Genomic DNA, 24,205 nt, shown 5'->3' on the forward strand with positions numbered 1-24,205 from the left:
AATGATAGATCATCTTTTAAAGGAAATGAACAAGCTTGGCAGGGCAATTTGTCTAAGCACCCAGGACAAAATTAAATAAAAACAAAGATATTTATTTAATAGTTTCCCGCCTTTACCATTATGCTTTGTTACAATTCTTCCTCGCCCTATCTTTTTGTTCCCATCGCTTTTGTTCCGGCTTCACACAGCAGCTTTGAGGCGCGCCGGAGTGGCTCGGCTTCCTGCTCCGCCTTCATCGGGCACTGTGTGTGCTGTCGAGGAGCTGTGAGCAACGCCCGAAATCAAGTCGGGGCCGAAAGCGGGATGGCGGCGGGTCTCCTGGGGAGGGAGGGAGGGAGGTGAGTGTCCTGGGGTGCGAGAAAGTAAAGGAAGGAGGGAGGGGAGGGAGGGGGAGGCGAGTGTCCGAATGAGCGAGGGAGAGAGAGAGAGACGGGTGTCACGGCGTGTGAGTGAGTGAGTGACGGAGAGAGAGGAGGGAGTCCCGGTGAGTGAGAGAGAGGGGGAGAGGCGGGTGTGCCGGTGAGAGAGGGAGGGAGAGGCGGGTGTCCCGGTGAGAGAGGGAGGGAGAGGCGGGTGTCCCGGTGAGAGAGAGAGGGAGAGAGAGCGGCGGGTGTCCCGTTGAGTGAGAGGGAGAGACGGGTGTCCCGGTGAGAGAGAGAGAGAGAGAGAGAGGGAGAGGCAGGTTCCCGGTGAGAGAGAGAGAGAGAGAGAGGCGGGTGTCCCGGTGAGAGAGAGAGGGAGAGAGAGAGGCGGGTGTCCCGGTGAGAGAGAGAGAGAGGGAGAGGCGGGTTCCCGGTGAGAGAGAGAGAGAGAGAGAGGCGGGTGTCCCGGTGAGAGAGAGAGGGAGAGAGAGAGGCGGGTGTCCCGGTGAGAGAGAGAGAGAGAGAGAGGCGGGTGTCCCGGTGAGAGAGAGAGGGAGAGAGAGAGGCGGGTGTCCCGGTGAGAGAGAGAGAGAGGGAGAGGCAGGTTCCCGGTGAGAGAGAGAGAGAGGGAGAGGCAGGTTCCCGGTGAGAGAGAGAGAGAGAGAGAGGCGGGTGTCCCGGTGAGAGAGAGAGGGAGAGAGAGAGGCGGGTGTCCCGGTGAGAGAGAGAGAGAGGGAGAGGCGGGTTCCCGGTGAGAGAGAGTGAGAGGGAGAGGCGGGTGTCCCGGTGAGAGAGAGAGAGAAAGAGAGGGAGAGGCGGGTGTCCCGGTGAGTGAGAGGGAGAGGCGGGTTCCCGGTGAGAGAGAGGGAGAGGCGGGTGTCCCGGTGAGTGAATGAGTTTAGAAAGTGAGTAAATCAAGGAGGGAGAGGTGGGTGTCTGGGGAAGTGAGGGAGAGGCGGAGTAAGCGAAGGACAGGCGAGTGTCCTGGAGCACAGTTTGTCGTCTGCCGGCTTGCACTGAGCGTTGGAGATGCATTACTACAAACAATCGCAGGCACGAGTCAGCTGCTTCTTCAAGTACTTTCTGTTCGGTCTCAATATCATCTTCTGGGTAGGTGAGGGTGCCTGTGTAACTTGTGGGTGGGGTGCTGAGGGTGAATCTTGGAGCTGGAGACCGGTGCCTCTCTCCTGCGCCAGGGGAGGGCTGGGTGACCTGGAGGGGGAGATAAACGGCTCTGACCCAGCGCTTGGAAAAGGAAATGTGACGTTTGCTGCCGGGTGCTGTGTGTGAAGATGCACAGGAAACCCTGCGACCTGTTCCATGCTACAGCCCAGCCAAGGCAGCCCTGGTTCCGGGGACTGTCCTACCTGGGCACTCTGCTCAATCTCACTCCCTGATTTACGGCTCACGCCGGCCACTCCGTGACACGGTTGAAGCAGTTACTGGTTGTTCTTGTACCGTGCCACCTCGGGAGGATCGTTTAGAGAGCTGTTCATTGGAACGGGCAGTGGGTGCGCGGTGTTGGGGTCTGAAAGACGAGTAATGAACTTACAAGAGCCAGTTCCGCGGTAAAGAGTGCGGTAGAGTTATTGTATCATGTTAACAGAATAAAGTACTTCATGTCACCAGGTCCACTTAGCCTCAGAATTCATAACGGAAAACGATCTTGGCGATTGTAGGGATAGCGGACTGAAAACCTTGAGCATATTCACTAGACCGGATAATTTTGAAAACGCCGGTTTCGTGTAAAAACGGCAGGCGTCCACACTAGGCTTTTTTAAAAATACCCCTGTCCATGTTAAAACGGATAATTTGGGCGAATTTCCTCCTACTGGGCATGCGCAGGACGCGTATTGTACTTGGTGTGCATTTGTCCAGTTACAGACTAGACAAACCTTAAAGGAAATTGCCAAACGAAAGACTTGGTGCGCATTTGTCTAGAAACATTTCCTACAGCCATTATCTCTTCATCGATGAAAGGGACCACAGCTGCAACTAAATGCAATAAGGCTTGTTACTGGGCAAAAGTGAAATTTGCTGTTACCTCATTTGTTTGCCTTTACTTTTGTCATGTCTTTGCGTACTATTTTGCTGTATTTAACATGTGCAAAAAAACGAGTTACTGGGCAAAAGTGACAATTGCATGTATTGAATGTTTGCACGAGCAATACATTAATAACGCACTTCGTTAAATGTATAAAACATGTCTGCGTCAGGGTTATCTTGTATTTCCATACAATGTTACATTAGGCTGTTACACATCCATTGTCAGATATTGTTGTGGTGTTAGAGGTTGCGTTCAAGAAAACAATGAAATCCCGCGTTGCCGCTACCATTTGTTGCGGCACGTCATGACAGAGGTTTTAAAAATAGCCGGCGGAGAGCGGCTATATTCACTCTGGACAGCGTTTCTGAAAGTCTCCGTTTTCGGGGGAGGAAAACGCCGTTTCAGTGTGGAGGTGGGGTCAGAACGAAGAGAAAAGGCTTCGGTTACAGATTTATCTGGTCTAGTGTGGACGTAGTGTTCTGGAGCTTTTGGAAAGCATGAAGTTGGATAAGTCACCTGGACTGGATGAGATGTACCCCAGGCTACTGTGGAAGACGAGGGACGAGGTTGCTGAGCCTCTGGCGATGATCTTTGCATCATCAATGGGGACGGGAGTAGGTTCCGGAGGATTGGAGGGTTGCAGATGTTGTGCCCTTGTTCAAGAAAGGGGGTAGAGATAGCCCAGGAAATTATAGACCAGTGAGTCTTACTTCAGAGGTTGTTAAGTTAATGGAGAAGATCTTGAGAGGCAGGATTTATGAACATTTGGAGAGGTATAATATGATTAGGAATAGTCAGCATAGCTTTGTCAAAGGCAGGTCGTGTCTTACAAGCCTGATTGAATTTTTTGAGGATGAGACTAAACACATTGATGAAGGTAGAGCAGTAGATGTAGTGTATATGGATTTCAGTAAGGCGTTTGATAAGGTACCCCATGCAAGGCTTACTGAGAAAGTAAGGAGGCATGGGATCCAAGGGGACATTGCTTTGTGGATCCAGAACCAGCTTGCCAACAGAAGGCAAAGAGTAGTTGTAGACGGGTCATATTCTGCATGGAGGTCAGTGACCAGTGCTGTGCCTCAGGGATCTGTTCTAGGACCCTTACTCTTTGTGATTTTTATAAATGACCTGGATGAGGAAGTGGAGGGATGGGTTAGTAAGTTTGCTGATGACACAAAGGTTGGAGGTGTTGTGGATAGTATGGAGGGCTGTCAGAGGTTACAGCGGGACATTGATAGGATGCAAAATTGGGCTGAGAAGTGGCAGATGGAGTTCAACCCAGAGAAGTGTGAAATGGTTCATTTTGGTAGGTCAACTATGATGGCAGAATATAGTATTAATGGTAAGACTCTTGGCAGTGTGGAGGATCAAAGGGATCTTGGGGTCCAAGTCCTTAGGACACTCAAAGCTGTTGCGCAGGTTGACTGTGTGGTTAAGAAGGCTTACGGTGTATTGGTTTTCATCAACTGTGGGATTCAGTTCAAGAGCTGAGCGGTAATATTACAGCTAAATAGGACCCTGGTCAGACCCCACTTGAAGTACTGTGCTCAATTCTGGTCACCTCACTACAGGAAGAATGTGGAAACCATAGAAAGGGTGCAGAAGAGATTTACAAAGATGTTGCCTGGATTGGGGAGCATGCCTTATGAAAATCGGTTGAGGGAACTTGGCCTTTTCTCCTTGGAGCGTCTGAGGATGAGAGGTGACCTGATAGAGGTGTATAAGATGATCAGAGGCATTGATGGTGTGGATTGTCAGAGGCTTTTTCCTAGGGCTGAAATGGCTAACATGAGAAGACACAGTTTTAGAGTGCTTGGAAGTAGGTACAGAGGAGATGTCAGGGGTAAGTTTTTTATGCAGAGAGTGGTGAGTGTATGGAATGAGCTGCCGGCAACAGTGGTGGAGGCGGATATGATAGGATCTTTTAAGAGGCTCCTGGATAGGTACATGGAGCTTAGAAAAATAGAGGGTTATGGCTAACCCGAGTTAATTTCTAAAGTAAGTACATGTTCGGCACAGCATTGTGGGCTGAAGGGCTTGTATTGTGCATAGGTTTTCTATGTTTCTAAGTCCACATCGATCATCAGCTATTCCCCAATAGTAATTATAGTTTATACTTTATACTTTATTGTTGCCAAACAATTGATACTAGAACATACAATCATCACAGCGATATTTGATTCTGTGCTCCCGCTCCCTGGATTACATATCAATAGTAAATATTAAAAATTTAAATTATAAAGCATAAATAGAAAATAGAAAAATGGAAAGTAAGGTGGTGCAAAAAAAACCGAGAGGCAGGTCCGGATATTTGGAGGGTACGGCCCAGATCCGTGTCAGGATCCGTTCAGCAGTCTTATCACAGTTAGAAAGAAGTTGTTCCCAAATCTGGCCGTACGAGTCTTCAAGCTCCTGAGCCTTCTCCCGGAGGGAAGAGGGACGAAAAGTGTGTTGGCTGGTGGGTCATGTCCTTAATTATCCTGGCAGCACTGCTCCGACCGCGTGCGGTGTAAAGTGAGTCCAAGGATGGAAGATTGGTTTGTGTGATGTGTTGGGCCATGTTCATGATCTTCTGCAGCTTCTTCCGGTCTTGGACAGGACAACTTCCATATCAAGTTGTGATACACCCTAGAAGAATGCTTTCTACGGTGCATCTATAAAAATAAGTTTCATCTTATTCCCACGAACTCCCCAGATTCTAACACTACCCTACACTCTAGGGGCAATTGTCAGTGGCCAAGCAACCGACCAACCCGCAGGGCTTTGGAATGTGTGAAGAAATCTCTGTGGTCACAGGGAGGATATTCAGTCATAAACTGGGACAGCAACTGAGGTCAGGATTGAGCTAACGTAAGGGCGTAGCTCTGTTAGCTGCACCGCTGAAAATAAGGAATGTTCAGACAAAAGTCTCAAAATCCAGTCTCTCTGTAGTGTTTGTTTTATCTTCTCAATTAAACCCAGGCCAAAGTAGTAAACTTGCATTGTGGTCCAGCTGAATTTGGAGGACTGGGTGACAGAACATAGAATGGTACAGTACAGCACAGCAACCATTAGCCCATGATCATGTGTGGAGCTAATGAAAATTGTAATTAAATACTTAACTAAACTAATCCCTTCTGCCTCCACAATGTCCATGTTCCTCCATTTTCTGCATATTCATGTGCCCATCTAAGAGCATATTAAACAACCGTCCTACTTGCCTCCATCACCAACCCCAGCAAAACATTCTAGGGACTCACCACTCTCTGTGTTTAAAAATAAAAACTTGCCCTGCACATGTCCTTAAAACTTGCATCCTCTCACTTTGACACTGGCTGTCTCTTCTATTCATTCCTTTATCAACTTCTGCCAGCTCTCCCCTCAGCCTCCACTGCTCTAAAGAAGACTCCTCATAGCACACGGCCTCCAATCCAGGCAACATCCTGGTGAACCTCTTCTGCAGCTCTCCAGAACCTCCAGACATCCTGGAGTCCACAGACCCCTTGGTTAATGGTAAGGCTCCATGGCATAAAAAAGGTTGAAAACCCCTTCTCTAGCTACAGCCTAGCTAAAATTTTTATAAAGCTGCAACTTAACTTTCTGACTTGAACTCAATGCCTTGACTAGTAAAGGCAAGCTTGGGATATCACCCTATCAGCCCATGCTGTCGCCTTCAGAAAGCTATGGGGTTGAACCCCAAGATCCTACTTGTCAGGGATTCCCAACCTGAAGTCCACGGACCCCTTGCTTAATGGCATTGGCCCATGCTCTACATCAATGCTATTAGGGGTTCTGCCCCTTTACATTTGATCTGGCTGAGGTATTTAACGTGATAGAGCTCATCACTTGGTGAATGTGGAGAGCTATTTCTCAGAGTGTGGGAGAGCAGAGCAATTAGACCCAGGCTTTTTCAGGAAGCACTGTTTATCTGGAAGCTGTTGGAAATCTGGATTAGTCTGTTCAAAGGGCAATGTGGAAATCATATCTTGTCCGACTGATGCTTGTGTTGGTTGCATTTAAAGCACAGACGACCAGAGGAAGTTGGAAATAGATAAATCATGACGTAATTAAATGGTGGACAGTCTGTTCTGTCCCTTCCTCATGAATGGGGACTATTTTGTGCCGTGGTCAGAGAAGACTGCCAATAGCTATAGGGTATGTTTAGCAGTGGTCCTTCTCAAGTATTTGTTGAATGCAGCAAACCATTAGCTTACATTGTGGCCCGGCCAAATCCAGAAATATGCTGGCAGCTTCTCTGAGGAAAGTATTGAATTGGGTGGAGCTGTGAATGGCTGCCTCGGACCTCCCAGTTACAGGCTTGTCTAGCTAGTGTGCAAGCTGTTTATCAGCTGAAACGAACGCTAGCCTCATTGCAGCCCACATATTTACAGTGACCAGCTTCCGCAACTTTCTCTCTTGAGAAGCTGTGCGATCTTGAGCAATTTCTGTGACATCAAATGCAAGCAAAGATAAAAGCTATCCTGCCTAAACAGAATTATTTACACAGAGCGTGAGAGAGAGAGAGAGATCGAGGCAGCGCCAGCTTCAAGAAGTTCACTTCCTTTAACACAATGACTGACCTTGACTGTTTCATGCACTGTGTTTCCTTTCTGTGCTTGAATACGCTGCTGTAACATTCCCAACTGTCACGTTAAGAAAGCCCCCTCCTCTCTCAGTGGAAATGAAAGCTTGCTCTAATTCTAACTAGGCATCTTGCAGCTTCTGGCTTCTCCTCTTGATAAAAAAAACACCATTCTAACTGAAACGGATATCAAAGAGGAAGTGAATCTTGCAAGCAAGGTAAACAATCGCTGTGAGAGATTAAAGTCCTGGATGTTGGTCTGAAACCAGTGCGCGGTGGAGGGCCGGGTGCTGTTCATTCTGCACTTCTCTGGGCGAGGGCGTTTGTTCCACCGCTGACCGGGAGACAGCGGCAGGAAGAAACAGCATTACTCAAGCTGCAGGGCTACCAGATAACTGCAGTGTTTATCTCAGTTGTCCAGTTAGGTCCCTGGTCAGCAGTGCATCATTAATGGCATAAACAGAGAGAGACAGAGAGATCCCCAGCAGTTCTCCCAGCTTGCCTTGCTTATATTCGCAGAATCGTGTCTCACAGCTAATGTCCCTGATATCATGAGTGTTCAGATATATATTTGGGGGAGGGGGGGTGTGCCTGTAATGCTTTGTAACTCCAAAAACTAATCAAAAGAAAATCACGGGAGCAGGGGGAAAACTACCTAGTGAGGCACTCACATAATGATGTGGCGGTGCAGTGATGTATGTCACTCACATACTTACTGTATGAATTATGTAAGCAAACAATGTGTTATTAAACAATTTATTTATAATATTACTGAAATATCAAATACACTCCAAAGCCCTGCAAGTTTTTGACTATGGACTGTACAAAGTCTTGTCAAACCTGGGCACAGGAACTCCCCCTGCTTTCAGCACTGATCTCCCTTCAGGCAGAAGGTCAGATATGAAGCAAACGGTTGGTGATTTCACAATGTTCAACTCTTCAGCAGATAAAGCAGCCTCTGGCTGCAGGGAGTGAGCCCACATTTTCAGGCCCAAGCTGATGTGCGCATTTCAGAGAATGACCATCTCCAGTGAGTGATTCTAACCACATACCCATGATATTCGATGGCATACCAATGTCAGGTCCCCACCATTAACACCCTGGGGCTGTTACTGACCAGGGGATCTTATTGAAACATATAAGATTATTCAGGGATTGGACACGCTGGAGGCAGGAACCATGTTCCCGCTGATGGGTGAGTCCAGAACCAGAGGCCACAGTTTAAGAATAAGGGGTAGGCCATTTAGAACAGAGTTGAGGAAAAACTTTTTCACCCAGAGAGTGGTGGATATATGGAATGCTCTGCCCCAGAAGGCTGTGGAGTCCAAGTCTCTGGATGCTTTCAAGAAAGAGAGGGATAGAGCTCCTAAAGATAGTGGAATCAAAGGTTATGGGGATAAGGCAGGAACTGGATACTGATTGTGGATGATCAGCCATGATCACAGTGAATGGCAGTGCTGGCTCGAAGGGCCGAATGGCCTACTCCTGCACCTATTGACTGTTGTCTGTTGTCTAAACTCAATTAGACCAGTTAAATAAACACTGTGACAATAAGAGCAGGTTAGAGCTCACATATCCAATGTTGAGTACTCTCCCAGGGGAGAATTCTCACCAGGATTGCACAGGGTTGGTGTTCACTTTTTTTTGTCTTTGTTTGGTTGTGGTGCCAGCATCATGCTGTGTTCATTTATTTTTACTACACTTAATCAGAGTAATTTATATGTGTTGAATTGTCATACGACAGGCAGCTGTATTCCTCAAAACCCGAAGCCATGTATTGGGCTGACCAGGCAAGGAGTGGCTTCCCTAATGGACACTGTGAATTGCATTTCACTGCATCTGAGGCCATCGTTACTCAAAGGAGATTTTCATTTCAGCCTCTTGAGTTAGAGTTCCTCAGCTGCTGTGGAGGGATTTGAACTCTTCTACAGCGAGTCCTGGAACATCACCATTTTGCTGTTTATTTTTCTTGCTGCTCTCCAGCGACACCACCCCTTAGCAATGGGTATTAGTGTTTGTCTCTTTGCCTATGACAGCACAGGTCAGTTTTGGAAGACGTACACAAAACATTCACCGGTCAGATTCTTGTAATCCAATGGTTACAGCTAAAGGCAAGATTCAACTGAATGGACCAACATTTGCCGGAGTTTTGTAAAGTATGAAAAGAAGGGTCTTGGCCCGAAATATCGACTATCTATTCATTTCCATAGATGCTGCCTGACCAGCTGAGTTCCTCCAGTATTTTGTGTGTGTTGCTAAAGCTTCAAGTGTTAGCGAGTGTAGAATTATAGATCAAAGTCTCAGATTAAGGTTCTGGCCATGCTGACTGATTTTTACACTCACATTTTGTAAATTCTTCACAGGGACTGTGGCTCATTGTAGAATATAAGATGTTGTCGGAATTAGCTGGGTAAGCAGCATGGTCAGTATGGACTGATTGGGCTGAATCGGGACTGTACTGCACTATGGCTCTACATTAAATTATAGCGATAGCTCAGGCATCAGTGAGTGGCTGAGTAAGCTTGTGAGTCTGTATGACTTTTTCTTGTGTAATGTTAATAGCAGGATATAATATGGCTTTTTGAATTAAGGAGGATGGAATATACAAACAGAAAATTGGAGCAGTGTCAGGCCATTCAACTCTTCACTCCTGCTGCACCATTCAGTGTGATCATGCTTGATCATCTGAATTTAGTTCCCATTCGGTTTCCTTTAGCTTAAGAAGTAAATCAAACTTATTTTTCAATATATTTAGGTATTTGGCAATTAGCAGAGAATCACCTCCTCCTTCTCCACCCCTTCCCCCCCCCCCACGTAGCGCTGCCCCGTGTAAAAATTCCCCAATGAAGGCCTCTTTGGATCTGCTCCGTTGGCCCTTCAGCAGTGCATTGCAGATTCTGTAAATCAAAAACCTCTATCAGAAGCTCCCCTGTTTACATAACCAACTTCCCTCAGCCCATTATCATCCTTGCATTTCTCACTTCACTTCCATGAAAACTGTTGCATATTTCCTGTGGAAAACTGTCCTCCAGTTATGGTACAACTGAAGTTGATAAGGTTCTTCATGATTTCTTCACTTTAATGCTCTATGCCTCTATTTATAAATTTCAGAATCCTCTTTTTTTTTTCAAACCAGTTTTTCAACTTTTCCTGCACTTTGCCCTTCAACATATTGTGCCCTCTGGCTTATGCTGCATCTCGTTCTTTTCTCCAGAGCCTAATATTACATTTTTTCTGGGTTAAATTCCATCTGCTACACACTTAATCGTTCTGAAGACTGATACCATCTGCCTTTCTATTGACTACACTTCCAAGTTTTGTGCCATTGGGTTTGGAAGTTGTGTGGTCCTGATGACAACCCCGGAGAGCTACACTCCCACAATGGCCTTTCATCACTATACTCTGCTTTCTGCAGTTTGGCCAGCGTCACAGCTACACTGCTGCAGACCTTTCATTCTACTGAGACTTCGCTTTTGATGACAAGCTTATTACTCAGCAATTTACAAAATGCTCCTTGAAAGCATACACTCAGTGGACACTGATGTTTATCCTGCATTAAGCTGCTTCACCTCTCTGTCTTTCAACACACAACTGTTAGCTAACATATCAGGCCTTTGGAAAATCAGCACTGACTTTCCCTAATTCACTCATACAGTCATGATGAAACGGCAGCTATGTGCCCTCTAAGGTGCACACATCGTCTGATATTCATGGATAAAGGAATTTAAACTGCGCACAAAAGGTTGTCACCCTCTACCTCTTTGGCATGTGAAGTTTATTTTACGGTCGTACGCACCATCACGTTTCCTTTTCCGGTTTCTGATGTCGTGGAATTTGCGATGATTTGTCTGCAAATTTTGGAATTGGCTTATTTATACTATTTTCATTGAAAAAGTTATTTAGTGCACACATGTTGTCGTCACTGGGCAAAAAATTGCACAGCATAAAATTTTTGCGCACACTGGCCATCACAAATTAGACGGAACTTTGAATGGCGGAGAAGACTTGAAGGGCCAAATAGCCTAAATCTGCTCCTCTTCTGGTCCTATGGTATAAGCAACTGCAAATTCAATTTCTGTTTGGTGGGAAACCTCTTAGAAACAACAGTGAGGTTAAAACGACCGTCTTATTTGGACGTGGATGGAGTATTTTAAGTTCCCCAGTCTTCTGGAATTATTTCGAAAATTAAGACCAGCCTGAGAATTAGGAACAAGTATGTAGGAAGACTGCAGTGTGACACAAGAAAAATGGATTGCCATAGATTATCCTAACTTTGCTAACATAGACTGAGAATCTGATAGTGATAAGGGCTTAGATGAATTAGAATTTGTAATGTGAGTTCAGAAGAGTTTCCTCGGGGAATATATTGAAGGCCCTACCATGGAGAGGGCAGAGCTTAACCAGCTCATGGGAAATAGGACAAGTGACTGAGGTATCAGTGGGGGAGCATTTTAGTTTTAAGTTAGTTATGGCAAGGGAGAGATCTGGTCGATAGTTAGAAGTTCTAAACTGGGTCAAAGGAAAATATGACGGTATTAAACAGGAACTTGCAAAGTTAATTGGCAAAGCAACATCTGGCAAGTGGGAGGCTTATAAAAGCGAGATATTGAGAGCTTGGGAGCTGGTTATTCCTGTTAGAATGAAGGGCAAGGCTAGCAGGAGTAAGGAAACCTGGATGACATGGGATATTGAGGCTCTGCCCATTGTTCTTTATCATCTACATCAACAATTTGGATGAGAACGTACAAGTCATGGTTAGTAAGTTTGTGGATGATGCGGAAATAGGTGGTGTTATTGACAGTGAACATCTGCTTGGTAAATGGGCTGTTAAATAGCAAATGGAATTTAATTCAGATAATTGCAAGGTGTTGCATTTTGGAAAGTCAAAGCATAAGAGTACTTTCGCAATGAGTAGAGAAGCTATAACGGCATGTTGCGGTTATACAAGATGCTGGAGAGACTGCACTTTGAATATTGTTTTCAACTTTGGTCACCCTACAGTAGGAAAGATGCCATTAAGCTGGAAAGAGTGCAGAAATGATTTAAGAGGATTCTGCCAGGACTTGAGGAACTGAGTTATAAGGAGAAGTTGGGCAGCCTAGAACTCCATTTCTTGGAAGTTAGGAGAACGAGGGGTGATCACAATCCAAATCAGATTTGCTATTGTGTCTTATATGGTGTGAAATTTATTGTTTTGTGGTAGCAGTACATGAAATTGCTATAAATTATGACATAAGTAAATGGACCAGTGATGGACTGTTCAGAAATCTGATGGCAAAGGAGAAGGTGTTGTTTCTGAATTGCTGAGTGTGTGTCTTCAGGCTCCTGTAATAAGAAGAAGGCACATCCCAGGTGGGATACATGCCGTCTTCTTGGGATGCTGCCCCTTGAAGATGTCCTCGATGGTTGGGAAGGTTGTTTTCTGCGATAGAGCTGGCACTTGTTTAGCATTGATGCCTGTGTGTGTGAGCTTTCCTTTGGATCTTCTCCCTTCTAACTGCCTGTTTACTGTTGGCTGCTTAATTAGGTACTCCTGTACTCCTGATCGATAATGCAAAGATCTAATCAGCCGATCATGTGGCAACAACTGAAGGCATAAAAGCATACAAGCAGGATCAAGTGTTGTTCAGACCAAACATCATACTGGGGAAGAAATATGATCTATGTGACTTTGACCGTAGAATGATTGTTGGTGCCAGGCAGGATGGTTTCAGTATCTCAGAAACGGCTGGTCTCCTGGGATCTTCGCGCACAATAGTCTCCAAGTTTTATAGAGAATGGTGCGAGGAAACAAAGACCATCCAGTGTGTGGCAGTTCTGTGTGCGGACACTCCTTGTTAATGGGAGGGATCAGAGGAGAAAGGCCGGTCTGGTTCATGGTGACCGGAAGACAAAAGTAACTCAAATAACCATGTCTTACCTAATGGTTGAGGTAGACGGGCTGAGTCTCTTCACATTTCCTGCCACTTCTCAATCTGAGATGAGATGTTATTCAGGGATTGTGTCAGCAGATGAGTCAGGACTGGATTCATTACAATGAACAGCCTGTTACAGCTGAGAAACGTCAGCAGTGTTAGTAGTGGTTATCAGTGACGGTGCAGGGGAAAATTAGCCTCATCTGGTGACTCAAGTGCTCAGTGGAGAACCCATGAAAGAGGTGGATGATGGATCAGTGTGACCAACTATTTTCAAATAGCCTGAGGTAGAGGGATTGGACAGTATCAGCATGAATCGTCATTCCTGATTCAGCCTCCCACACTCCCTGTTAGAGAGCAGCTGACCATTTTAAATTCAGGCACACTTACTGCACAACAGGCAGATGTTGAAGATGGGCAGATTACAGCTGTGTGGCACCCATCTCCTGTCAACCAGCCACATCTGTTCCAAGTCACAGAGTGGATTTTACCCATTCAGGACGACCAGGAAGCTGATGGTCACCATGTAACGACTGAGAGCAACACGGGAGCAGTACCAGCCACGATACTTTACACTCCTCGGATTTGTTGAAACCTTTCTCTCCATCAGTCGGGTGGTGTCTATCAAGGCAAATTGGAGGATCATTTTGTCGAGCTCCTTTGGATGTTGTCCACAACCAGGATCTCCTCCTGGTGGCTTCCCATGTCAGTTCCACTTCCCATTACCACTCTTGACATGTCTGTCCACAGCCTCCTCTCCTGCCATGATGAAGCCAGACACAGTTTGGAGGTGCAGCACCTTATATATCCCCTGCATAGCCTCTAGCCTGATGGCATGAACATCAATTTCTATAACTTCTGGTAATCACTCCCCTCTGTGCCCTCTCCCTTTTGTTTTCCCTCATTCTGGTGGCTCTCTCAATCCTTCACTTTTCCTGACCTGCCCATCACCTCCCTCTGGTTCCCCACCTCCTTCCCTTTATTCCATGGTGCACTATCCTCTCCTATCAGATTCCTCCTTCTTCAGAACTTTGCCTCTTCCATCTAACCCCTCCCAGCTTCTTACTTCATCCCCCTTACTTATCACCTGCCAGTTTGAACTCCTTCCCTTCACCCTCCTCCTTATTCTGTCTTCTGCCTCCTTCTTGTCTAGTCCTGATGAATGGTCTAGCCCAAAGCTTCAACTCTTCATTCCCCTCCATAGATGCTGCCGCACTTACTGAGTTCCTCCAGCATTTTGTGTGTGTGTTGACCCTATCTTGTGTTTACTCTATAAAGGGATCCCAACCAACAGATCTATAAGTGTCACCGATGTCAGACTAGGTTGACTCCTTTCCCAGAAACTTGTTTTCATATTCTCCACCACTATGCTCTACATCATCCTGAACGAACTGACCACAACAGTGGCTAATGCGGAAACTCTTAAACCCGCAATGACTCCCCAGAACTAAAGTCATCCCACACCTAATGGCTTAGTCGCAGGACATGGATAATATCTGTGTTTGAACTGACTGGGAGCTAGCTCCAAGAAACTGTCAACTCAGCCACTACAAATGGCTCAAAATCCACTAAAACGTGACCCGATATGCAACACCGCACTCTGTCAGTGACACACAGTGGTGGACCACTCTCCATATTTCAGAAGCCAGACCTTGGCAAGACACCAGAACTCACCATGCCCTGTGGTGCACCAGCTGAGCCTTTGGTCATCTGAGGACCAACACCTCACATCTAGTGCAAAGCTAAACGTCTACCAGAACAGCAGAGATGATCTCTGCTCTCTTACATGTTTGAGAAACTTGGACTACAAGGAGCCACTTCAAGGTGCTGGAAATATCCCACCGATGTCTCTGCAATGTCCCCGAATCACTGGAAGGATAAGCAAGCCAATGTCGATTTTTCTCTCCTGAGCCCTGTCAAGCAGGCCATATTGCTTGCTTGTCCTCTCCCAGATTCCTGGAGCAAACAAGTTCTGTGTCAGGAGGAAGTGACCTGGTAAACAGGATTCCAGCATCTTCTCAAAACCTACTTCAATAAGTAGAAGATTTCTATAAACCTTGGGCTCACGTCTGCTCAAAGTCGATAAGAACATACGAGGTAGTGTTGGGAACCTCAGGGCTGTGCATCAGGAGTACACAGAAACCTTGGGCAGAAGAAAGGTGGCACTACCTCACGAATCAACCATCCAGCCACATCGCTTGGGCATCTCCTGCCCACTGCTCCCACTAAGCTGTGTGGGTGCACAGCCGCGCTATAACGGAAATGCTCCCACCCACGTAGCTTTTGTTGCTATGCAGCTGGAATTATATGATGTCTTATTATAGTACTGCGCAGTTTTCAGGCCACATAAAAATTTCCTGCTCAAAGCAATGGTTGGTCCAGGCAGCTGTTAAAAAAAGAGAGAGAGAGAAAGAGAGAGAACTTGCTCCTGGCCCAGCTGGAGAAGCGGCTGCAGTTGCTACCCCACCTCATCAGTCACCTCAGAACCTGTGAGCCGGAGTAGGAGCAGCTCGCCCACAGTCTTTAGGATCCAACGAAGAGAAATCCTTCCAATTATTCATCTCACAGATTCTTCATATTTTTGTTTGCCTCATTGTCTCCCATCTATTGCAGGACAATTCTGGCCTCTCCAGTCTTTCCTCGGTAGAACAGTGGAAACCTTATGGTTGATGCAGTTTGAAGCAGGATTCTGCACCCTCTCCAGTGTGCCTCTTTCCTAACAGCTCAAACGCTCCTCCCCTTTCCCTGGGAACTGGGGATTCACCATGCACGGAGGCAGGAGCTCCTGGAAGTTTGGATCCCACAACGTGTGGAAACTGTGAATGGTTTCTTTATTAGACTTTATATCCTACCGGATATAAAGTCTAACAACAGGAAGGGAAGGTCCACTATCCTGATCCCTAACGTTCATGAAATCAACAACAACAGGACATATGACAACAAAATAATTTAGATGCTTGAGAATAAGGAGATGAAAGTGTGTGAGCTATTACACATTGTATACAAAAAGAAGGCTTGCAGCTGAATGGTGTCTTTCATGGTGCTGGTGTTCGAAATCCAGTGAAGGTTGTGGTCACAGTTAGAGGAAGTATGGGGCTTGATTTGGAGACACGATCCCTGCAACAACGCTGATAGTTCTGATTCATTTCTGATTCTTAATGTCAGTGCACAAGCTATTTAACCTGTCCATCTGTGCTAGCTCTCAGGTGCGATTCAGTCTGCCCTATCATCTGCTCCATTTATTTTCTTCAAGAGGTGTAGAAATTAGCAAGGGTGCCTCTTATTTTCACTCTGACTTGAATTTTTTCCCCTGAATTTACTCATTCCTGGCAATGTTTCAGCCATTATTTCACTGCAGGCCTGATTTCTGAGCAGTAAGACTATGATATTGCTCGCTTCCTGTAGACAAGTCAAAGTCATGGCTTTCTTGCTCCTGCTCCCCTACAGTTACCTCAGCATCACTTTTCTGCACCAACCCCACAATAGCTGATTCCCTAAATGAGTGAAAACCAATCACCAAATATATTCAGTGGCTAAACAGAGACTTTGGGTTTCAGGTGGAGAATTTCAAAGATTCACCCTCCCCCACCCTCAGTGGAAAAATTGGTTCATTATTGTCAAGTGTTCCAAGCTACAGTGAACAAATTATCTTGAATATTGTCCATACAGATCAACAGTATATCGAAGTAATACATAAAAAATAATAACGGAATGCAGAGTAAAGGGTTACTGATAAACAATAAGGTACAACAAGGTAGATTGTGAGGTCAAGTGTCTGCCTTATTGTACTAGATGGGCTAACAGTGGGACAGAAGATGTCCTTGAGCCTGGTGCTATGTGCTTTCAGGCTTTTGTATCTTCTGCCCAATGGGAAGGGGGAGAAGGGAGCATGCCTGTGGTGGATGAAGATGAAATTCCTTCTTTTCTCAATGCTTCCATTTTCAGATGATTAGTTATCCAGTCAAGAAGGGAAACTTCATCTCTGCATCTAGCCAGTCAAGTGATGTAACAATTTTATTCAGTTTTAGTGAGATCCTTTTGTTCTTTCAATCTTGAGAGAGACCAAGTCTGCCACTATCCCAGGGATGGACCTCTTTAAGGAAGTGGTGATTGGCCAGGGAACAGGGAAATTTGAGCGGTGGTGGTAAGGTAGAAGGTGTGAGTAAAAATGCCAACATTATCCTGTGGACTGTACAGGAAGAGCTCAGCTCTTGTTCGGAGATTTTGATAAATAAAGTATCAGTGAGAGAAGGGTACACATGTATCTCAGCAAGAGAAGAGCAATAGAAAGGAATAGAGGAAGGCAGCTCATGCATGTTCAAAGTTCAAGGTAAATTCATTATCAAAGTACATATAGGACTCCATATACAACCCTAAGATTCACTTTCTTGTGGGCATACTCAATAAATCCATAGAATAATAACCATAACAGAATCAATGAAAGACCGCACCAACTTGGGTGCTGAAGCAGTGTGCAAGTACAACAAACTGTGCAAATACAAAAGAAAGAAATAGTCATAATAAATAAATAAGCAACAGATATTGAGAACTTGAGATGAAGAGTCCTTGGAAGTGAGTCCATTGGTTGTGGGAACATTTGAATGATGGGGCAAATGAAGTTGAGTGAAGTCATCCCCACTGGTTCAAGAGCCTGATGGTTGAGGGTTAGTAACTGTTCCTGAACCTTGTGGTGTGTGTCCTGAGGCTCCTGTACCTTCTTCCTGAAGGCAGTAATGAGGAGGGAGCATGTCCTGTGTGGTGGGTGGGGAGAGGGGGAAATTATGCAAGGATCATTGGACCCCAGTATCACCCACAGCAAAGGTTCTCAGAGCAAATGACACATTGAGCAGCACACATGGAAAGCAGCTTCAACAGTGAGCTTGATCCAAAATGTATGAGACCAATCTTCATTGCCCTACACATTTTCAAAGTCCTCTGCACCAAGACGTACACACTCCCTGTCTGAATGTTCTGTGTGATCCACCCAGGTATGTGATTGAAATTCTTCAGGGAGCCACACTGACAAGGACTTGTTACTCGTTACTTGGGTCTCCCATAAAATGATCACAGGCTGAGCCCTTTGGATAAATGGCAAATCAGTGTTCTGTATATGTGGGATGTTATGTTGAAGTTGCATAAACATTGACAAAGGCTAATTTGGAGTATTGTGTGCAGTTTTGGTCACCTACCTCAGGAAAGGTGTACATAAAATTGAAAGTATAGAGAAAATTTACAAGGACTGGTGAACCTGAGTTATATGGAAGATCTGAATTGATGAGGATTTTATTCCTTGGAACATAGAAAATTGAGAGGAGATTTCATAGAGATATATACAATTTTGAGAGGAATGGATAGGGTTAAATGCAAGCAGGCTTTTCCCACTTAGGTAAGGTGGGACTACAAATAGAGGTCATGGGTTAAGGGTGAAAGGTGAAAAGTTTAAGAGGAACAAAAGGGGAAATTTCTTCACTCAGAGGGTCGTGAGAGTATGGAACGAGCTGCCAGTGCAAGTGGTGCATGCGAGCTCGATTTCAACGTTTAGGTAGGTACATGGATGGTAGGGGTATGGAGGTCTGTGGTCTCTGTGCAGATCAATGGTAGTAGGCAGTTTAAGTGGTCGGCATGGACTAGATGGGCCGAAGGACCTGTTTCTGTGTTGTACTTTTCTATGATTCTGACTCTATATGATCTAGTCTATTCACATCCAAAAGGAGAGAGAACTTCAACCCAATGTCAAACCCAATACCCCTGTCATTCCTATCCACAGCTACTACTCTTGTGCAAGTTGATATATGAATATTTCTGTGCCCTCATCGTCTGCTGTCTTTGTGAAGTACTTCCTGATTCTACGCTTCGCCAAAATGTATACATGGGACTTTGGCCTGACTGTGTAACTGAAGTAACTTTGAGCCATGAATCTGTCTCTCTGTGGAACATTTCCAAAGCCAACGTCTCCAGGACCTTGTGAAAGTGAACAGACACATTAGGTTAAAGCTTTGGTCAGTCAGTGGGCAAGCAAATGAGAGGATTTCTCAGTTTACACAAAACAGATACATTCCAATGAGAAGAGAAGTTCTAAGGGGACAAACAATATGAAAGAGAGTATCAGATCAAAAAAAAAAGTCTAATCATCAGTCTCTGGCTAGAACAAGTCTTGATAATCACTCTCAGCCACTAATGCATCTTTTGAAGAAGCAAGGGTCTGAAATATGATCAAGATGAATCATTGGTGGTTAACTTCTCTAACCACCCAACAATGTGACTTCCCCAAAATGTCAGCACTGTCTTTTCCCAGAGTACTAACATGCAAGACCCCTGCTGTCTCAGATGGGTTCCAGTCTGTGGAGGACGATTAAGGTGCAGGGCACTACTATAGAGAACCCAGAGAAACACCATATGTATCAAAACACCGAGCAACCTTGATGTGTGTTACCGATATTGACAAGAAAGGTGGGGATTCTGGATCTGGCTTCAGGGAAAGTTGGAAAGAGAAAGGAGTATTATCTGTGGGAATGACAGTGGCTCTGCTCCACTGAAGCACCTTCAATTACTCCAAAAGACTGAGGTTTGGTAAAATACTGAAAGGCTTTTATTCGCTGTACAAGACGACCTCCACAGTGAGTGTCTGCCCCCGGACTGAGGGGGAGGGGCAAGGCGAATACCTTTATACAGGACTCTGTGGGAGGAGCCCCAGGGGCAGTCAGCAGAGGGGTGTGTCCAGACAGGTAACCGAGTTACAACATATATACATGGTTTGCCACATCCACACAACATAGTCGTCAGTAAGGCCAAGTTGAGTAGACCAAAGAGATGGAACAGCTTCTTCCCCCCAGCCATCAGATTTCTGAATGGATAAGGAACAAACCCATGAACACTACCTCACTATTTTTGCTCTCTTTTTGCACTATTTATTGTCATTTATAGCTTTTATGCTGTATTGTTGCTGCAAAACAACAAATTTCACAACATATGTCATTGATATTAAATCTGATTCTGATGCTAGCGGACTGTTCAATAGTCTTACAACAGCAGGATAAAAGCTGTCCTTGACCCTGGTGGTATGTATTTTCAAGCTTATGTATCTTCAGCCCAATGGAAGAGAGGAGAAGAAAGAATATCCAGGGTGGGGAGAGAGGTCTTTGATTATGCTGACTGCTTTCCTAAGCCAGTGAGAAGTACAGACAGAATGCTGATCTACTGCCCTCTGAGTGGCAAGATTAAGAGAGGCGTGAAAAAGCCTGAAAGTGGGATGACTAAAGGAGGGACACTAAGCTTCATAATGAAAATAGCTCTGAAGAGGAATTAATTTTACCAATACAATTATTTGAGTTGTAAAAGATGTTGCTGAGGCAGCATTTGGAATATTGTGTTCAGTTTTGGTCACACTGTTATAGGAAAGATACTATTAAGCTGGAAAGAGTGCAGAGGAGATTTATGAGGATATTATCAAGACTTGAGGGACTGAGTAGGGAGAGTTTACGCAGATTGGGACAGTTTTCACTGGAGTGTAGGGGAAAGAGGGATGATGTTGTGGAGGAGTATAAAATTATGAGGGACATGCATACAATCTTTTTTCCCAGGATTGGGGAATCATGAACCAGAGGTCATAGGTTTAAGTTGAAAGGGGGGAGATTTAATAGGAACCTGAGGGTTAACTTTTTCACTCAGAAAATGGCCAGTATATGGAATGAGCTGCCGGAGGAAGTTGTAGAGACAAGTAAAATAACAACAGTTAAAAAGAACTTGGACAAGTCCATGGATAGGAGAGGGATATAAGCCAAATGCAGGCAAAAGGGACTAACTCAGAGAGGATGGATTAGTTGTGCTGAAAGACCTGCTTTTGTGCTTTATGACTAATTGGGGAGAAAGCGGGGTGGGGGGGAGAGAAAAACTAAAATCACTTGATTGAAGGTTGCTTGTCGTGCATTCAGACATAATGGCACAAGTGAAAGTAGATGACAACAATCCAAAAAGCAGTATAGAGATATGACTATTGTTGACAGGGTATCATGGTGGCATGGCACTTACCACAATGCTATCACAGCTTAGGGTGTCAGAGTTCAGGTTCAAACCAGCATCCTCTGTAACGAGACCACGTTCTCCCCATGGAATACATGGGTTTTCTCTGGGTACTCCAGTTTCCTCCCACAGTCCGCTGACGTACCAGTTGGTACGTTAATTGGTCATTGTAAATTGTCCCATGATTAGTTTAGGGTTAATCGGGGTTTGCTGGGTGACATACTTCGAAGAGTCTGTTCCGCACTGTATCTCTGAACAAAAATGTAAATGTTTGCAAAGTGACCGTGTTTGGAAATCGTGTTCCTGGATGCTTTACTTTTAGAAAAAGGAAACATAATAGAACAGGATGTTAAGTAGTACATATTACTGAACATAGGGAGAATGGAACTGAGGGATGTTGTTTTTGTCCTTGAAACAATTCACACTCAGTATGTAGTCAGGAAGGCAAATGGCATATTAGCCTTTCTTTGGAGTTTAAAAACAGGGAAGTTTTATAACAATTTGAGTGTTGTTGAGGCCACATCTGGACACTGCACACAGTTTTGCCCCCTCATGGGCCAGAAATGGAAATATTAACACTGGAGATAGTCCAAAGGAGATGCCAGACAGCTACCAGGGAATTGGGGATCTGACACAAAAGAAGAATTGAGGCCTGGGGTAGATCAGCCATGATTATTTTGAACAGTATTGTGGTCTTGAGGGATCAAGTGGTCTACTGCTCCTATATTACCGTGGTGATTTAAGACTTAGTACTGTGCAATGGTGTGGTGCGTGGCCAAGTGGTTAGGGCGTTGGACTAGCGATCTGAAGGTCATGGGTTCGAGCCTCGGCCGAGGCAGCATGTGTGTCCTTGAGCAAGGCATTTAACCACACAATGCTCCAGTCTACCCAGCTAAGAACGGGTACCAGCAAAAATGCTGGGGGTTAACCTCACGATAGACTGGCGTCTTATCCGGTGGGGGGGGGGGTGGGGAGTCTCATACTCTCAGTCACTTAACGCCACAGAAACCAGCATAGGCACCAGCCTGATGGGCCACAGGGCTTGTGATAGACTTTAATCTTTAATTTTACCTGTGCAATGAGTGGTTAATTGATTTTAAGAGGCTATAAGAGTTATTGGAATGTAATTGAATGTTACAAAAATTGGAGATTGGTTCAATCCAAGAGTAGGGACTGAATGAAGTGTGCTTTGAAGGTATGAAACACAAGATGAATTGGAAAATAGGAATTTATCCTGTCAGGCATGATATTATTAATGTATTGCATACAAATATATCTCATCTAGGATCAAAATCGCCACAGGAAAGATGGCCTGACTGTGGTTAACAAAGGAAACTAAACATGAGACTAGAGGAACAGAAATGGTTCCTTGTGTTCCCAGAGGAACAGCAAGTCTGAGGCATGGGAAAACCTCAGCATTCAGGAGAGGAGTGGCTAGAAACTGATGGAACAAGGTGAGGTAAAGAAGGTGACCACTACAGGTGGGTTGTTACTGTAGAGAAATCTCCAGGCTGAGATGAACGGTGTAACTGGGGAGATACCAGAGAGGAAGGGGAAGGACTTGGCCGATCTGTTCACACATAGAGCAGGCCACAGTCCCTGGCGATGGCCGCTGTCATCGTGAGCTGACACATCCTGGCCCAAGCGGCTCTCTGTGCACTGAGCGGCCAGCTGACGAGATCGCTTTAACCATTTCACTGCCATGAGAGTGAATTCAGCCAGGTTACCAGATCGGCAATGGAGAGGCAGATATTGCGGCCAGTTTTGCAGTCAGTGGTCTGGCACCTAAAATACCGTCCAGTGCTCATGTTAGAGCTGTGCAAGATTTTTACTTTGTGAACAACCAGTTGTAGCACTGACTCCCTCTGCTCAGAAATAGATTTATTGTCACTGACGCTTGTGAGGTTTATTGTTTTGTGATTAACAGGTACAATGCAAGACATTAAAAATTACCATAACAGTAGATAAATATTGCATAAGAGGAATAGCAAGTTAGTTTTCATGGACCATTCAGTAATCTGATGGTGGAGGGGAAGAAGTTGTTCCTAAAACATTGAGTGTGGGTCTTCAGGCTTCTGTACCTCCTCCCCGATAGTAGTAATAGGAAAAGGATATGTCCTGGATGCTTAATGATTGATTCCACCTTCTTAAAGCGTTGCCTCTTGAAGACCTTCTTGCTGGTGGGGATGGTTGTGTCCTTGATAGAGATGGATGAGACCGGCAATCTTAAACACATAAGGAGCACAAAGTGAGATGGTAGGAAACAAGGCTATGAAAGAAAGATATGGGGAAATGCAGAGGAACGTTGGGGCCTTTGGTCTTACCAATGACAGGACTGGTCAATCAAGTGATTCAAGGGCCACAGTTGTGGAGAAGAATGTCTGTGCAGGAGCTCGTACCGGGACTGAGCTCAGCTTGAGCACTGCCTACAGCTCTGGTCACCAGAATGCACCTGGAAGGGTTCAGTGGAAAATTATACCAAAGGCTGGGGATTTCGGAAATAAAGAAACCTTGGATCAGCCTTTTCTTAGAGAACAGCAAGTGCTGGTGAGAAACTTAAGGTGTACAGAATTTCCATTTACTCTGTTTCCCTCAGATATGACGGTAGTGTTCATGGGCTTTTAGATAGAGAAATAAATATACGATGGAGGGGTTGGGACCAATACAGAGAGAAGGGATTTAGTTTAATTCAGAATCATATTGGGTGCAGACATCATGGACCAAAGGGCCAAGTCCTGTGCCAGACTCTTCCATGTTCGATGGTCTGTTTCAGCCAACAACAGACAGATCGGACAATGATGTGGGTGTTGAAGTCACTGACTGAAAGGGTGGTGTCAGCATGGACGGAGGCCAGCTCATCCCTGCCAACCAAGTTGTCTAGCTGAGCTACTCTTGTTTGTTTGCCAGCATTGAGCCAGTAGGTCGGGTAGATAGTGAGAGATGTTGAGTGTTTATATTCAGAGGGTGCGATACCTAGAGAGGAGACTGAGGAAGAATATTTCATCCAGTGGGGGTAGGGGTGGTTGAAGTCTGGCACTCTGTGGGAGGAGATAGTGGAAGAGATGACTCAGATGAGTACCACGGTATTTAGATGAGTTCTTGGAATCCCAAGGCATAGAAAATTCCAGGCCAAGTTTGGATAAAATCATGGAACCTGGAATGGTGTGTGATGGTTAGCACAGACATGATGGGTGAAAGGTCTACCCCTGCACTGTGTGAATCCAAAGCCCTTCATATCTGAGGACAAAAATGTGTTGGATAAACAGCTTGAACAAGGCACTTTGTACATTTGGGCTCACCT

The 24,205-nt window shown here is 45.2% G+C and overlaps 1 protein-coding gene across 1 annotated transcript in view; it reads left to right on the forward strand.

Annotated features, from left to right (window-relative positions):
* Window positions 1-1,040: 1,040 nt before the first annotated feature.
* Window positions 1,041-24,205, forward strand: part of LOC134358508 (tetraspanin-14-like) — a 55,929-nt gene continuing 32,764 nt past the window's right edge. Inside the window, exon 1 of the mRNA XM_063070801.1 lies at window positions 1,041-1,472. Coding sequence (XP_062926871.1) covers window positions 1,392-1,472 — 81 coding nt within the window. The 5' untranslated portion in view covers window positions 1,041-1,391. The remainder of the gene's footprint in view (window positions 1,473-24,205) is intronic.

Source organism: Mobula hypostoma, chromosome 18 (genome assembly GCF_963921235.1).
Source record: "Mobula hypostoma chromosome 18, sMobHyp1.1, whole genome shotgun sequence".
Taxonomy (NCBI): Eukaryota; Metazoa; Chordata; class Chondrichthyes; order Myliobatiformes; family Myliobatidae; genus Mobula; species Mobula hypostoma.